Source organism: Anguilla rostrata, chromosome 1 (genome assembly GCF_018555375.3).
Source record: "Anguilla rostrata isolate EN2019 chromosome 1, ASM1855537v3, whole genome shotgun sequence".
Classification (NCBI taxonomy): Eukaryota; Metazoa; Chordata; class Actinopteri; order Anguilliformes; family Anguillidae; genus Anguilla; species Anguilla rostrata.
Window position 1 is genome coordinate 81,290,728 of NC_057933.1, and position 14,426 is coordinate 81,305,153.

At 43.3% G+C, this 14,426-nt stretch overlaps 1 protein-coding gene across 1 annotated transcript; it reads left to right on the forward strand.

Moving 5' to 3' along the window:
- Positions 1-8,010: 8,010 nt before the first annotated feature.
- zmp:0000000881 (uncharacterized) lies at positions 8,011-13,374 on the forward strand. Its single transcript, XM_064304849.1, has 5 exons — positions 8,011-8,105; positions 9,871-10,013; positions 10,646-10,787; positions 11,341-11,448; positions 11,953-13,374. Exons 2-5 carry the CDS (start codon positions 9,871-9,873, stop codon positions 12,541-12,543), a joined length of 984 nt encoding a protein of 327 aa, XP_064160919.1. The 5' UTR covers positions 8,011-8,105; the 3' UTR covers positions 12,544-13,374.
- Positions 13,375-14,426: the final 1,052 nt, after the last annotated feature.

Below are 14,426 nucleotides of genomic sequence, written 5' to 3' on the forward strand. Positions count from 1 at the left end.
TGCTCTAGTGTTGTCGGACGTAGGTCTTCCATTACAGTGTGTTGCAAAACAGCCGCGCGAATTTGAACTGAAATGCACTCGCATTTCCTAACAAACCGCCCGGCTCCAGATATTGTTTTTGGCACGGTTTCGAGACAAAAACGATATCTGGAGCCGGGCGGTTTGTTTGGAAATGCGAGTGTATTTCACTTCAAATTCGCGCGGCTGTTTTGCAACACACTGTAATGGAAGTCCTACATCCGATAACACTAGATAGCCGATGAATGTAAACACTGCGTTATCGCAGATTGGTGCACGTGTTTCAAAGTTGCGTGCGCTTGTTGCCATGGAGACAGGGAGACAGCGCAATGGAGCCAACGAGTAGGTACATAGGAGATGAATCGCAAGAGTGTTTTTTGTTTGTTTGTTTTTTTAAATTTTTTTTTATTAAAGTACATCGATATGGCAAAGCTTTAGCGGTTTAGAAGCGTACATTATATCTAATATAAAAAAATAAAAAACCATCACACTTTTTTCCTTGTGACATTGAAAATGAGGGGGAGTGTAACTGGTCGAACAATGAGGAACAATGAAGAAAGGGAGGGGCAGCTCCCTCCAAAAAGCAAAACTTCTCAGAAAAAGCATTTTTTGTACACTTCTATGCTCACAATCTAAACTTCATTCTTATGGATGTGGCATCCTCACTGTGTTGTGTTAAAGAGTTTTTTTTTTTGTTTTTTTTTTGTTTGGCACAATTGCTTTCGAACATCTAGTTTGCCAAAGTTTAAAATCATTCAAAAGAAGCAACATAGAGGTTATGGGCACTCAGACAACAGGCCGATGCTGTGGTCCAGAGCTTGCGCGCAATCCTGATGCTCTAGTGTTGTCGGACGTAGGTCTTCCATTACAGTGTGTTGCAAAACAGCCGCGCGAATTTGAACTGAAATGCACTCGCATTTCCTAACAAACCGCCCGGCTCCAGATATTGTTTTTGGCACGGTTTCGAGACAAAGCGTTGAGTAACGAACCCTTCTTCGATACAATTCAGAGGACAGCTTCATTGCTCATTGCTTCAAAAAGTTCCACTTAACGATCACTACTATGGTGAGTGACAGGCAAAGTGACCAGGACATTGGAAAAATCCTGAGCTTTCTTTTAGCTAATGACATGGATGGGGCATTCTGTAATCTTTCTACTCTGTGTTGAACATACATGATAAGCTTTTCTTGTCTTAAGCTATAAAACACCACTTGTGAACTGGCATACAAAGTTTCATGAAGTTTAGCTACACAGTCAACTATTGGTGATTAAGAAAACATTTTACCTGTCTGCAGGTTAGGCCAAATATGAGAAATGCGTTTGTGTGTGCGTGTGTGTGTGCGCATGCGTGCGTGTGTGTGAGAGTGTGTGTGTGAGCATGTGTGTGCGCATGCGTGCGTGTGTGTGAGTGTGTGTGCGTGCACATGCATGTGTGTGCGTGTGTGCATGTGTATGAGTGTGTGTGTGTGTGCATGCATGTGCGTGAGTGTGTGTCTGTGTGTGAGTGTGTGCACGTGCGTGCGTGTGAGTGTGTGCACGTGAGTGTGTGTGCGCATGTGTGAGTGCGTGTGCGTGTGTGTGTGAGTGTGCACGTGAGTGCGTGTGTGCGTGTGTGTGTCTGTGTGTGAGTGTGTGCACGTGAGTGTGTGTGCGCATGTGTGAGTGTGTGTGCGCATGTGTGAGTGAGTGTGTGTGCGTGTACGCATGTGTGAGTGAGCGTGTGTGCGTGCGTGTGTGTGTGTGTGTGTGAGTGAGCGTGTGTGCGTGCGTGTATGTGTGTGTGAGTGTGTGCACATGAGTGCGTGTGTGTGTGTGTGTGTGCACGTGAGTGCGTGTGCGCATGTGTGAGTAAGTGTGAGTGCGTGTGAGTGAGTGTGTGTGCTTGTGTGTGTGTCTGTGTGAGTGTGTGTGCGTGCGTGTGTGTGTGTGTGTGTGTGTGCGTGCGTGTGTGTGTGTGTGTGAGTGTGTGTGCGTGCGTGTGTGTGTGTGTGTGCGTGCGTGCGTGTGTGTCTGTGTGTGAGTGTGTGTGCGTGCGTGTGTGTGTGTGTGTGTGTGTGGCATAGGGGATGGATGTATAAGTGGACAGCGGGGAGGTTTGCTCACCGTGGTGTGAAAGCCCAGCTCTGCCCCTGCTGCTGAGTCCTTGTGCAGTCACAGGTGCCCATGCAGGCCGGCGTCCAGGTAGGTGTTCTAGCAGAAGAACCAGGAGACGGTGTAGCACATGGTGAAGAGGAGCCAGCGGTACCGGAGGTCCATAAAGGACGTGACGACAGAGCGAGGGCGGGGGGGGTCGGTGCCTGATAGGGGCTGCCACAGCTGTCATTTGGCACGTGGGGCTGCCCCACGGACTCCAGCGAAACAGCTGGGCCGGGTCCCATCCCCGTAGCGGGCCCATAGATGCTGGAGTGCCCACCGTGTAGAGCAGTGGTAACCAACCCTGCTCCTGTTCCTCCACCGTCCTGTAGGTTTTCTGGTAAAGGCATCTGAACTGAATATTGTGTGTAAGTCTGTTGGACTCTTCTCACCGACCGGGGGAATTTACGGTAATTTCCACCACAATACTCTCCTTGCTTAAGGCCAAGTGACTTGAAAGAATTGAGGAAATATTGGGTAGCATTGCTTTGGAATACATGTTATGAAATTTCGGTGAGGCAAGATAGCCTATATTGTTTGTAGTACCGTAACTTGGCGTCATTTTGATATCAATACTTTTGAGTAACTTGGCATTTTTGTACGTTGAAAACGTGTTTTTTATGAGATATCATTTCTTTTTGCAAAACGTTTTATTACGAGAGTGAGAAATGCGAAGTGACCCTATAAGAAACGGTTGTGGATTATGGCTATCATTGTGTGAATTTGTACAGTCTGATGAGTGTGTACGTTTAGCAGTTTCGGTTTGCTATATATGTAAAACAGTGGCTGTGACAAATCATGCGGTGGCATTATTGTAAACGCATCAGAAAAGGTGAAATATGACCAGTGTAGCTATGTAGGCTACTCACGGATTTGACGGGCATCCAACGAGCCTTGATTGACAAAAGAATCAGCAAGCCCGTAGAATTAGAGCTGCCTAGGTCGCAACTTGTGTACCCTTCTGTCCTGCTCCGTTGTCTGTTATTTCGTGAAGATGCACTTTTAGTGTTTGTAAGGTTTATAAGGCATTTCGATAGGCTTATCTGCAGGTAGGAATCCTGTTCGCTGTTTTCCTAAGCTAGAACCGGAAAAGTTGATAGTGGAGAATAGGAGCAGACGCATATGTCCCAGCAGGCTTTGCATATGAGAAAATAACAAGTGTGAGATAAATTAGGCGGAATGATGAAATTGCGTAGTTGAAACAATATGTTTTTTAGCAGAATGGGCATGTAGGTGAAGGTTGACATGATCACAAACTATAGTGCGAAGTAAATGAAGTGACCATGAGCGAGGTTAGTTTCCTTATCAAACGGTATATATAACAGTCTGTATATTACATTAGTTGATGAAGTGGAGGGTTAAATATCGTGTGCAATCTATTTCACTAATGTGTTTTTCTCATGTTCAGTGCTAGTAGTTATACTTATGAGTGAATCATGATTTTAAATGTAATATTTTAATGCGGAGTTGCAGAACGTACATACGTAGTAATTGTTTGTAGCCTATGTGGCTAGATAGAGAACAGGGCGAGGTAACATGAATGTAGAAACGTGCCGTTTGCTTACAAGAAGGTTTTGTACGGTAGCCAAGTGAAGAAATATAGTTAGTAGAAATGGCACAGCGGTGAACTGGTGTAACTTTTTAATAAAAGGAATACATTTGCCTTCATGAAATGCATATCGGTGGCCGTGAGTGAGTTTTGGTAAAGCAAATATAAGCGTAAGAAAACGTTAGTGTAAAAGAGGAAATGATCTGCCTGAGGGCGAGGCGGGATTCAAGCCTTCAACCGGAGGTTTACCAGTCTGTGACTTCATTAGTGCAGCACCATGCCATAGCTATGCAATGCGTGAAATATCATTAGCAAACCTGCCGGTGGTTTTAAAGAAGAACACAGGCCAGTAAGCACAGAAGAGCTCCCGTTGAATCCATATGGCTTAGCAATATTGTAGCCGGTTAATAACTGAATGTACAGAGGGTAAGTCATAATGCATAAGGCTTAGCAATATTGTAGCCGGTTAATAACTGAACGGTGAACGGCGGGTATATATGGTGCAAAAGCAACAATTGATAAGTAGCAGACAATTGTTAGTGAGGGTCGAAGCAGGTTAAAGAAACATGTTCCTAGCTGGGCTTGAACCTACAAGCCCGTGTTCTCAAGACTGTAACCTTGCCCACTAGGTCACAGGCAGACTAGCTGTTTAACCTGGAAATGTTTCAGAGTAAAAAGGTATGGGTATTTTGCGTGTGTATGCGCGTTTTTGATTGGGTCGTGTAGGTGAAGATTTGGCTGGTGTCAGTGAAATGTCCAATGGGGAGACATGTTGTTAGTGGGATAGGCGGCAGGAAAAATAAGAATGAGAAGAAGAAGAAGAAAGAGAAGAAGAAGAAGGAGAAAACGCAAAATCCCCTTAGTTTGGGGCTTTATTGTGTGGACATGGGAAGTTGTTTATGAATTCTGTCTGTTGAAATGGGGTCAGAATGTACAGAATTTAATGTTTTTAAGGGCTGAGTGTCTGTGGCTGTTGTGGTTATTTCTGTGGGGAATCTGTGGGGAACCCTGAAAAAGTGCCAAACTCTCGGTGCTGTATAGGTATAATAAAATAATAATAATAGGTATGGGGCATGCCCCGCCAAGGCGTAACTTGGCGGGATGGCATACCTGCCATCCCAATGTTTTTTGCTCAAAGTCGTGACCACCAAATCAGTTGTTTTAAAATGTATTTATTTTTGTTATTGTTGAAATTTATAGAATAATTTAATTTATCTCTAAATTTATAGAGAAACCTCTATAAAACCCCTTTTTTTTTTTTTTTTTTTTTTTTTTTTTTTTTTTTTTCTCTTCCTGCTCTCAACGAAGGCGGACGCTTTTTCCTCTGCTCCCTCCCTGCCCTTATCTGCCCCTGCTTGCTGCTCTCTTGTCTTGTGCTGCGTCTGTCTGAACTATCCGGAGCCTCTCTCTGCATTTCTCTCCGAAACCTAAAAGCATGGATCTGATCAACTGGTCTCTCAACGTAATTGATAGTATTTTCTCGACGAGAAGAACGGGTCAGGGAGAGCCCTCTTGCCCTGACGGAACGTTTGCAGCCGGATACACGATGGACTCCTGGAACGAGTGGAGGGTCGTGTGCCTGTCGATTCTTTCCGTTGAGGATGTTGAAGACGTTTACTTGATTGGAATTATGATAACAGGCTTTCTGCTGTTTGGAGCTGGCAGCATCCTGATTTATCGCAAAATGCCGAAGGCGTTGGCAGCACTAATTGGGAAGCTGCCCGCCATTGAGGGAACGGGCAGGGCTGTCAACACTCAGACTCAAGCGATTTGTGAGCTCAATCGCAAACTGGATGCGATTGGATCGCAATTCGCATGACGGATACCAACTTGGAGAAGTTGTCGGTTCGGCTCACTGAAATGGGCCACTAATTCGGATGATTGGAACAACGCTGAGAGAACCACAGGACTAAAGGTAGACGAAAAATGCAGAAGTCTGCCTGAACCCAAAACAATCCTTATCCTCATTGGCTCCCCACATCGGCCTTGGAAGGCTGATATCTCTCCACTCTCCTGGATTGTTATGCAGCCAGATGCTCGGCCCTACCCCCACCTCCCTGCTCCTATGGAACTTTGTCTCTGGATCAGGACTCTTCGAGGTTATCTCCACGGCAACGGCCGTGTCCTCGTCATCAGTATCAGACGGCAGAGACAATGTTGAGACTGTGGTGGAGATGAAGTCCATGGACTTACACACACACGCACATGAAGACAACACACACACCACCTCCTACTCAACGCCTTCTTGGCTCCCACCCCCCCTCCCTCCCCCGTTACAGTGCAGTCTGCTGAGGGTTGATGCGCTGCGCCTGAGCGGCTGCGCGCTCCCCCCAGTGTCTGTGCTGCGACACTTCCCCTCCCCGACACCCTACCCCCTACCACATGTGCAAGTCTTCGAGTTTTTGTTGTAATGTTTGTAATGTTTGTAATGTTTTTATGATGTTGCTATGTGCTGAGGTTTTTTTTCTTCGTTTCAATGAAACGAGTGCCCTCTCGTTTCATTGAAAGGACTGTTTTTCTTCCTCCTCCTTCCTCCTGTCCTCTCATTTCTCATCTAATAAGTTGGCGCCGCAGATGGCTGCCTCGGTGTGTTGACCAAAGCAAATTCCTCGTATGTGTAAATGTACTTGGCAATAAATTCGATTCTACTGTAGGTTCCTCGAGTAACCCTGTATAGAAGAACATTTTAAGAACCTTTTTCAGAGGGGTAACTTCGTGGTTTCAATTTGAAGAACCCCTAAAAGTTCCTCAAGGATCTTTGCCTTTTTGCCATGTGATTACCTGAGGTTGGCTGAGGTTCCAAAATAGTTTTGCTGACAGCCCCCCCCCCCCCCCCCAATATTGTTGATCAGTTGATTTTGAGGGTTTCTTTGTTTATTTGTTTGTTTGTTTTTTGTTTTTAGCGGGAATTGTTTGCCTGGCGACCAAAAAAAACATGACGTCCGCCATCTGTATAAATTGTTACAAATATTCCCCCCTCTGTTACAATTATGCCGACTAGGTCGTATGAAGGTAACATTGGACTGCTTTTCCTTTTGTTTAAATTGCATCAGACTCGAATAAGTTATGAACATAATGGTACTGACAAGTCAAAGCTGTGTGAAGTAAAATGACCAAAATCCTTGGGCTGTCTCATTATACAGTAGCAGCTCTGCCCGACAACATCACAGCCTATTGAATTACAGTTTTTATTTTCAATATTTTTATTACCTTGTATTTTTATCTTGTATATTTGAGCCCCGCTCAGGCAGTGTGCCTGAATTTCGTTGTATGCACCAGTACTTTGACAATAAAGAAATTCTAATTCTAATTCTAATTCTACTACATTACACTTCAATTGCACAGTTCATTAGATAGTTGCAGTATTTGTCGTGCTTGAGGGTTGATTCACATTTAAGGGAAGGTATTAATGGGCCTGGCTACCGGGAAAAAGTATGTTTATGATACCGGATTATGAAAAAAAAACACCTGCAGTGTAGTCTGCATTCATGTGCGTCCGGGGTTTAGTGTTCTTTGATTGGTCAAGAGCCAGTTTAACCTGTCTGGTGAACGTTCATTTTCAATGTTTGTGTTTGTAACAGCTTGGCTCGCTGTGCCCTATCTGCTGAGGAATATTGTAGGGCAGCCAGGGACACCACAAAGTTGGGTCTTCTGACTCCCTCTTTTTTTCTTTTAGTGTCAGCAAGTCCCTCGGTTTATCACTGATAATTGTTATATAAAGTGTTATAAATAAAATGTTGTATTTCTAAATAGATAGCATCTAAACCTCCTGTCATCACCCTCACCCCCTCCCCCGCCACCACCAACCCCAACCCCGCCACCGCCCCGCCACCAACCCCGCCCCCGCCACCAACCCCACCCCGCCACCAACCCCGCCCCCGCCCCCGCCACCAACCCCACCCCCGCCACCGCCCTCAGCACCAACCTCACCCCCGCCACCTCCCTCAGCACCAACCTCACCCCTGCCACCACCACCGCCCCCACCCCCGCCCCCGCTTCCGCTCCCCACCAATCTCCAACCCCAGGCGCCCTTGACTGTAGGTGAGCACAGCCATCTTAAGAGCAGCTGAGACTATGCCAGTGGATAAAACAGTTGCCAAGGAGGGAGATGAGAGGAATAAAGTCCTCAGAGATGGAGAACAGTTAGCAGAGTGATGGGTAATTGGAGTTATAGAGCTAAAGAGGGTTTCAGAGGTAAAAAGAGTGAGAAGGACAGCTATTCTCTTTCCTTCACTTTCAGTTTTGAATATGAATAATTCATAAGCTGACTGTTTCAGGGGCTGGGCTGGGGGGTGTATGAATTCCACATTATAAACGCTCACTTTGGCACTGACACAGACCAGTCTCTGAGAAACTTTGGCAGAGGTGTCACATCCAGAAAACAACTGACAGCTGTGCAGAAAAGGTGAGTAGAAATCCATTTGATTTTATAGATAAGGAGAAGGTAATAACCCCCCACATATAAACAGAATATATGCTATGAACCGCCATAAATGTACAATAGAGTGGGTCAAAAAATGTACATAAGTATGGCTAGATTCAGCACAAATAGCAGGCTGCCAAACTTATCAATAGAGACAAGATGTTAGCTTGGATGTTTTCTCCCCCATTTCTTTGTTAGTTGGTATTTTTTGCACTGTTGTGAACTTGCCACATATGACTACTCTACTAACTAGCTACATGTACATGTACCTGTACATGTATACGTGATGCAGACGTAAGGAGATCAGATGGTAATTTATAAGGACAGAAAACCATTGGACCAGGGCTACCCCAACACTGTTCCTGGAGAAGTGTTCATTTAAATCCTAATTTGGCGCACCATATTCTATTAAGTAGTGGCTCTGCGAGACCTCTGACTGTTGAATGGGGTGCACTTTGTTAGGTCTGGACTGAAAATCTACAGGACGGTCAATCTCCAGGAGCAGGGCTGGGAAGCCCTGCAGTAGGAAGAAATGAACCCTTTGAAGAATAGGTTTTTTGGATTTATTTTTGTTTGTTTTGTTTTCTTTTCTTTTCTTTTCTTTTAAAGTCCAGTGGTTCCAGTTACCAGTAGTGAATTTACATTAACATTATAATTTTCAGTTAAGAATATTATAATCACATGTTTGTGATCTTATATTTAATATTATAAATATGAAGGTTAACTCAGTATCTGATTAACTGTGATACATGTACATGCGCAACCCTCACGCACTGCTAGGAAAAGACAAGTACAGCAGAAATGGAAAATGAGAAAAATGTTTGACACTTGATTCAACTAATCAAAATCTTGGATGAAGATCGTGATTCGTTAACTGATTGAATCGGATGTGGTAGTGCGGGGCTAAAACAAAAAGCTGTGGCTGCTCTGGCCCTTTTTGGAAAAGAATGGATACCTCTGCCTTATCCGAAAAGGGTTCAGGAAAAACTAGTTATCATCCATTTAAAATTAAAAAAAGTCATTACTGGTTAAATTTGTCATTATTACAGAACATGTTTTCTAAAAGTGGGGAAAGGAAAACAGCAGTCATTACTCTTCATATGCAAGGAGTTTGTTTTTTTTATTTTCAAAACAATTATTTTTCACGCAAGGAAAAACCAGTCAGACATGTTCTGATTGGTTTATCAGGATGAACTGGGATGGTTGGAATATTTCTCATTGTTCGCTTATCGTTTCTTCCCACCTTCATGCCATATGAACGCCTGAACAAAGGCGCCACCACGGTCACATGGTGACCACGCCCTCTTTCTGGAGATCTGCCGTCCTGCGGGTGTCCCCCTCTTACCGAACATAGCACGCCTCACTCAACAGGTTCAGATCTTTTTTTTGTTCAGCCGTTAATTAGTTGAGTGCCAAATTAAGGATGAAATGAAAACCTGCGCGATGGTAGATCTCCAGGAACAGGGTTGGCTACCGCTGTTCTAACAGATATGGAATATGGTGTGATAAAGCATGACGGTGTCGAAGACGGACAAAACCCAATGTCAGGCATGCGCAAGAAGATCATGACCGGCAGCTTCGACTTCCCCGAGGACGAGTGGAGCCAGATGTACGGGGGGGGGGGGGGGGGGGCTGGGGGGTTCTCTCTAATGACTAATTGCTATCTGATATCTCATAATTGCTGATATCTTAATCCGTCATAATGAGTTCTTGAGTTTTGACTAACCCTGTCTCGGTTGCTGTTCAGATGGCATGCACCTCGCGGCTCGGTGAGGGTGCCTTTGGCAGTGTGCGCAAGAGGTACTACAAAGACCAACTGGCCGCAATCAAGAGAGTACCGAAAATTTACATCTCCGAGAGACATCTTGACAGAGAGTGGAGCATATGCCAGTGAGTTAAACGGCAAGGAATACAATGTTAATATTTATTCATAAACGTAATATTTTCGATTCTTGAAATTTTTTTTTTTTTTGCCATTTTTCTCCCATTTTCTCCCCAATTTAGTCATTATACCAATTGCCCGTGTGTATCACGGTCCTGGTCGATGCGCTATCCTCTGTCGGTACGGGGAGGGTGTAGACCACCACATGTCTCCTCCGATACATGTGGAGTCGCCAGCCGCTTCTTTTCACCTGAGAGCGAGGAGTTTCACTGGGAGAGCTTAACGTGTGCGGAGGTTCACTATCTCCCCCAGATCCCCTCCCTGCTGAACGGGCGCCCCGACAAACCAGTAGGAGTCGCTAATGCAAAGATCAGGACTCGTACCCTCACCGGCTTCCCACCCGCGAACAGTGCCAGTCAAGTTTGTAGGAACTTCTGACCAAGGCGGAAGTACCAGCCTGGTCTGCATATCTTCCGTTCTAAAAAAATAAAATAAAATAAATCTACCACTGTGTTTGATCCATACTCCCTTTACTAATTCCCATTTCCACGCTGTTCTCCCCTTCCTCATTTCCATTGACTTCTCATCGTTTATGAGCCACCCCTTCGCCCTCATTTGAATTCCTCTGTTTATTTCACAGAAATCTCAATCATAGAAATGTGGTGAAGATCTTGGGAATGCCGTGGCTGGAGGAGTCTTACTACTGGTGCTTTCCTTTGGAGTTCATCAACGGAGAAACAGTGGAGACATTCATCTTTGAGCGAGGAAAATCAAATATAAAGGTGTGCAGAATTTTCAAACAAATTCATTGGGTGGCTTTCATTGATAGAATAGAAAGAGTATTGCGTAGTTTTGTAATTTGAAAATCTTCTGCAACTGTTTGGTGACGTGGTATTGATCCATGCCTGATCATTACAATACGGGCATTAAGCAGACGCTCTTATCCAGAGCGACTTTTACACAGCATTTTACATTGAATCCACGTATACAGCTGGATTTATACTGAAGCAATGCAGGTTAAGTACCTTGCTCAAGGGTATGACGGCAGTGCCCTACCCAGGAACTGGACCCATGACCTTTCGTTACAAGCCCAGTTCCTTACCTTACTGTGCTACACTGCCGCCTGATCAGCCAACCAGCTACCCCGGTTAGCCGAGAAATATTTTTATGCCAAAACATCTCTCAACCTTGTCAAAATTAAGGAAAATGTTGATTGAATCCCACCTACATGTTTCAAGTGGAGACTTGGTATGTACGTCAGGTAGCATGGGTGTTTTTTGTTTGTAAAAGATCTTTCATTTTTGTAAAAGATCTTTCCCAACTGTCTTTCTCTAGCTGTCTTTATCAACCAAAGCAACCATCATCACAGGAATGTCTGAAGGACTGCACTACCTGCATAAGAAGGACATCGTACACCAGGACCTCAAACCTGACAATATCATGGTGAGGGGGACCCAGAATTCAGACTTATTGACTCCCTACCAGAAATGTAAAATACAGCACTCTCAGGGGTACATTCACTTAGAGGAAATTACAAACTAATCCAGATTAAGCTTTGGTAGTACGGGGCGAAAGTGCGGTGGAAAATAATTTCTTATATACAAATTGAATAATTTGTTTCACGATGAACAAAAACAAACCTGTATTTGTTTTTTTATTTTTTTATTTAAATTTAATATAAATTGAAATAACTACAAAATGAGGATTTAGCATTTTTTTTATTTGCTTGCAGGTATGAACATTACATGAACCACAGATGAATAACCCTATGCAGCACTGTACAATTAACTCTTTAAAGTTTAACTTAAAGATGTTTTATTCATTTACGTTATTTGGTAGACGCTCTTATCCAGAGCATTTTACTCTCACCGTGTACTGCTTGTCACGGCAGTTCACGCTCAGCACTGGGACTTACCCCACCCTCATCTCTCTCGTTTGATTTCACAGCTTGAGTACGGCACCCTCAGAGCTGTCATCATTGACTTGGGTTTGGCCAAATTATACCAAGGTGGCTATTCTTCCGCTACTGACGGGGGTAACGAGGCCTACTCGGCCCCCGAAATATTCAGTGGACAGAGACGAAACATGTGCTCTGATGTATGGGCCATGGGAAAGATCATTGGCGAAGTTCTGCTCGATGGTAGACTCCCCACCCGCAACCTCTCTTCCGCCACCATCCAGCGGCTTCTTTGTGAGCATCCGTACTGTGACCCCGTCGCTGACATGGTCGATGGAAGTCCGATAGAAAGAGCCGGAATGGCCGGTGTGATCGGGGCCTTAAGGGCAGCGGGGCAGGCCTGTGGCGGGGGGAGCAGTACGCAAGCAGCTCTACCCCTCGTGAGGGCGGGGCATTGGGTCCCAAATGATGCTAACGCACTTTCTGTGTTGGGTGTTCGGTTGCCAGCCCCCGTACCCTCCACAGGTACGGTACAGCACCGTCAGGTAGAAGCCCACGGTGGAGGCGGGTATACGCTAGCCCAGGCGGAGTTCAGAGACGGAAGATTTACGTACGGGAGCCGCACAACATACACTCCCTGAGTGCAGAAAAATGGATTTTAGAAGATCCATAGCTATTTACACAGCTTTTTTTTTTTTTTAAACAAATAGAATAATTTATATTGCTGGCTATTTAAATTGATATTAAGTAGTATCAATGAAACCTACAACTTTAGATTACATGTGTAGTTCCTTACCCATATTACATTGCCATACACTGACATATTTGAAGAGAGCCAGCTTGCGTCCATCGACCTTTCTGTGATAAAATGGCTTTTAAACTGTTTCTCTAGTGATCACTGTAGTCTTTTTCCCCTTTATTTTAATCAGAAAGCAGATGAAATAAATAACTGTGGTATCTCTATACACCTGTTTGGTAGAGGGCAAGCTAACAAACAAAGGGAAGACAACAATGAAGATGATTATAATAATAAATGTTGTAGTTAATATGTGTAGAATTGTGTACTAGAATTCTTTTTTAGACATGCATGTTTTCAGTTTTGCTGATGTAAATGTAATATTTTCTTATACTAACAATAATTGTACTAGTGTAACTAATATGAATATTTCAAAAATACAATTACCGATCAATAATTGTCATTGATTACCAGTAATCTGAACTAATAAATAATACTGTAGTCTAGGAGGAGCAAGCCTGGGAGTGGTACGAAAGCTCTCTCAGAAGCAACAAACCTAACCTTATTTGGAATTTAGCATGGTGTAGCCAATTATCATTTGCTAGTAAATTGAGTGCTTACTGTAAATTATATAGATGTTCAGTGGGAATGCCTGTGGGATGTAGACATTGTCTTTTTCTGTGTGTGTGGGCCAGCTCTTCTTCTGCAGAAAAAAGAACCTTGAATGCTGACAGTTCTTGCCTCATATTCTTTTATCAAATCTACTAGAATATAATGTTTTTTGGAGTCTTACTTCATAATCATAATAATAATAATAATAACAATAATAATAATAACAACAACAATCCATCCATCGTCTATGTCCGCTTCTTCCTGGTCAGGGCCGCAGAGGGTGCTGGAGCCTATCCCTGTGTGCAAAGGGCGAGATAATAATAATAATAATAATAATAATAATAATAATAATAATAAATACTGCAAATAGCAATTAAGAGGTTTGAACTACCCTAAATAGCCAAAAAAAAAAAATTATATATATATATATATATATATATATATATATATATATATATATATAATTTTATCATTTTTACTTTCATAATGTTTATGTTGGCAGTTTAATTGTTTAATTACATAGTTGAAAATGTAAAAAAGTAAGATTTTTTTCATATTTTGGAGTCTTTGTGTACCTATCAATGTATATACCAAGTTACATAATATTAAGCCAAAACATTTTTGATTGATTAGCATTTTTGTAAAAAGCCACGCCCATTGAATGATTATTGGCTTAATGTTTTTTGGCATGCCAACTTTCTTTGAACAACTTTTAAAATGGCGGGTCTTCTGAACAAATTAGTCCAAGCTGCATGCCAGTATGTCAAACGGCCTTGGAGGAGATGTTTTATTTTCGTTTGTTTTTTATTTTCAAAAAAATAAAAAATGTAGGACATCCAGTATGGTGGATTCCAAGGGTCCTTGAGGCATATTCGTTCACTGTGAGGGCATACACCGATGGCCCAAATTGTGTGACTCCACACAAAGGGCAACCAAACCTGTTCCTGGAGATCTACCATCCTGCAGGTTTTCAATTCAACCTTAATTTGGCATATCTGACTACCAATTAGCATCACAACAAAATCTCAACAAAAAAATTTGTGCTTTGTTAAGCTTGGAATGAAAACCTACAAGATGGTAGATCTCCAGGAACGGGGTTGGTTACCGCAGCTCTACATTACATGGGTCAGGAGTTCTATGCTTCCAAAATGAGCACATTCAAGAGTTTGATATAGC

Bases quoted from the DNA above. Each gene is read 5' to 3' on its own strand.
- zmp:0000000881 (XM_064304849.1), top strand. From the start codon at position 9,871: ATGGCATGCACCTCGCGGCTCGGTGAGGGTGCCTTTGGCAGTGTGCGC. The intron at 10,788-11,340 runs GTGTGCAGAATT...GTCTTTCTCTAG, and splicing joins GAGGAAAATCAAATATAAAG to CTGTCTTTATCAACCAAAGC. The intron at 11,449-11,952 runs GTGAGGGGGACC...TTGATTTCACAG, and splicing joins TCAAACCTGACAATATCATG to CTTGAGTACGGCACCCTCAG.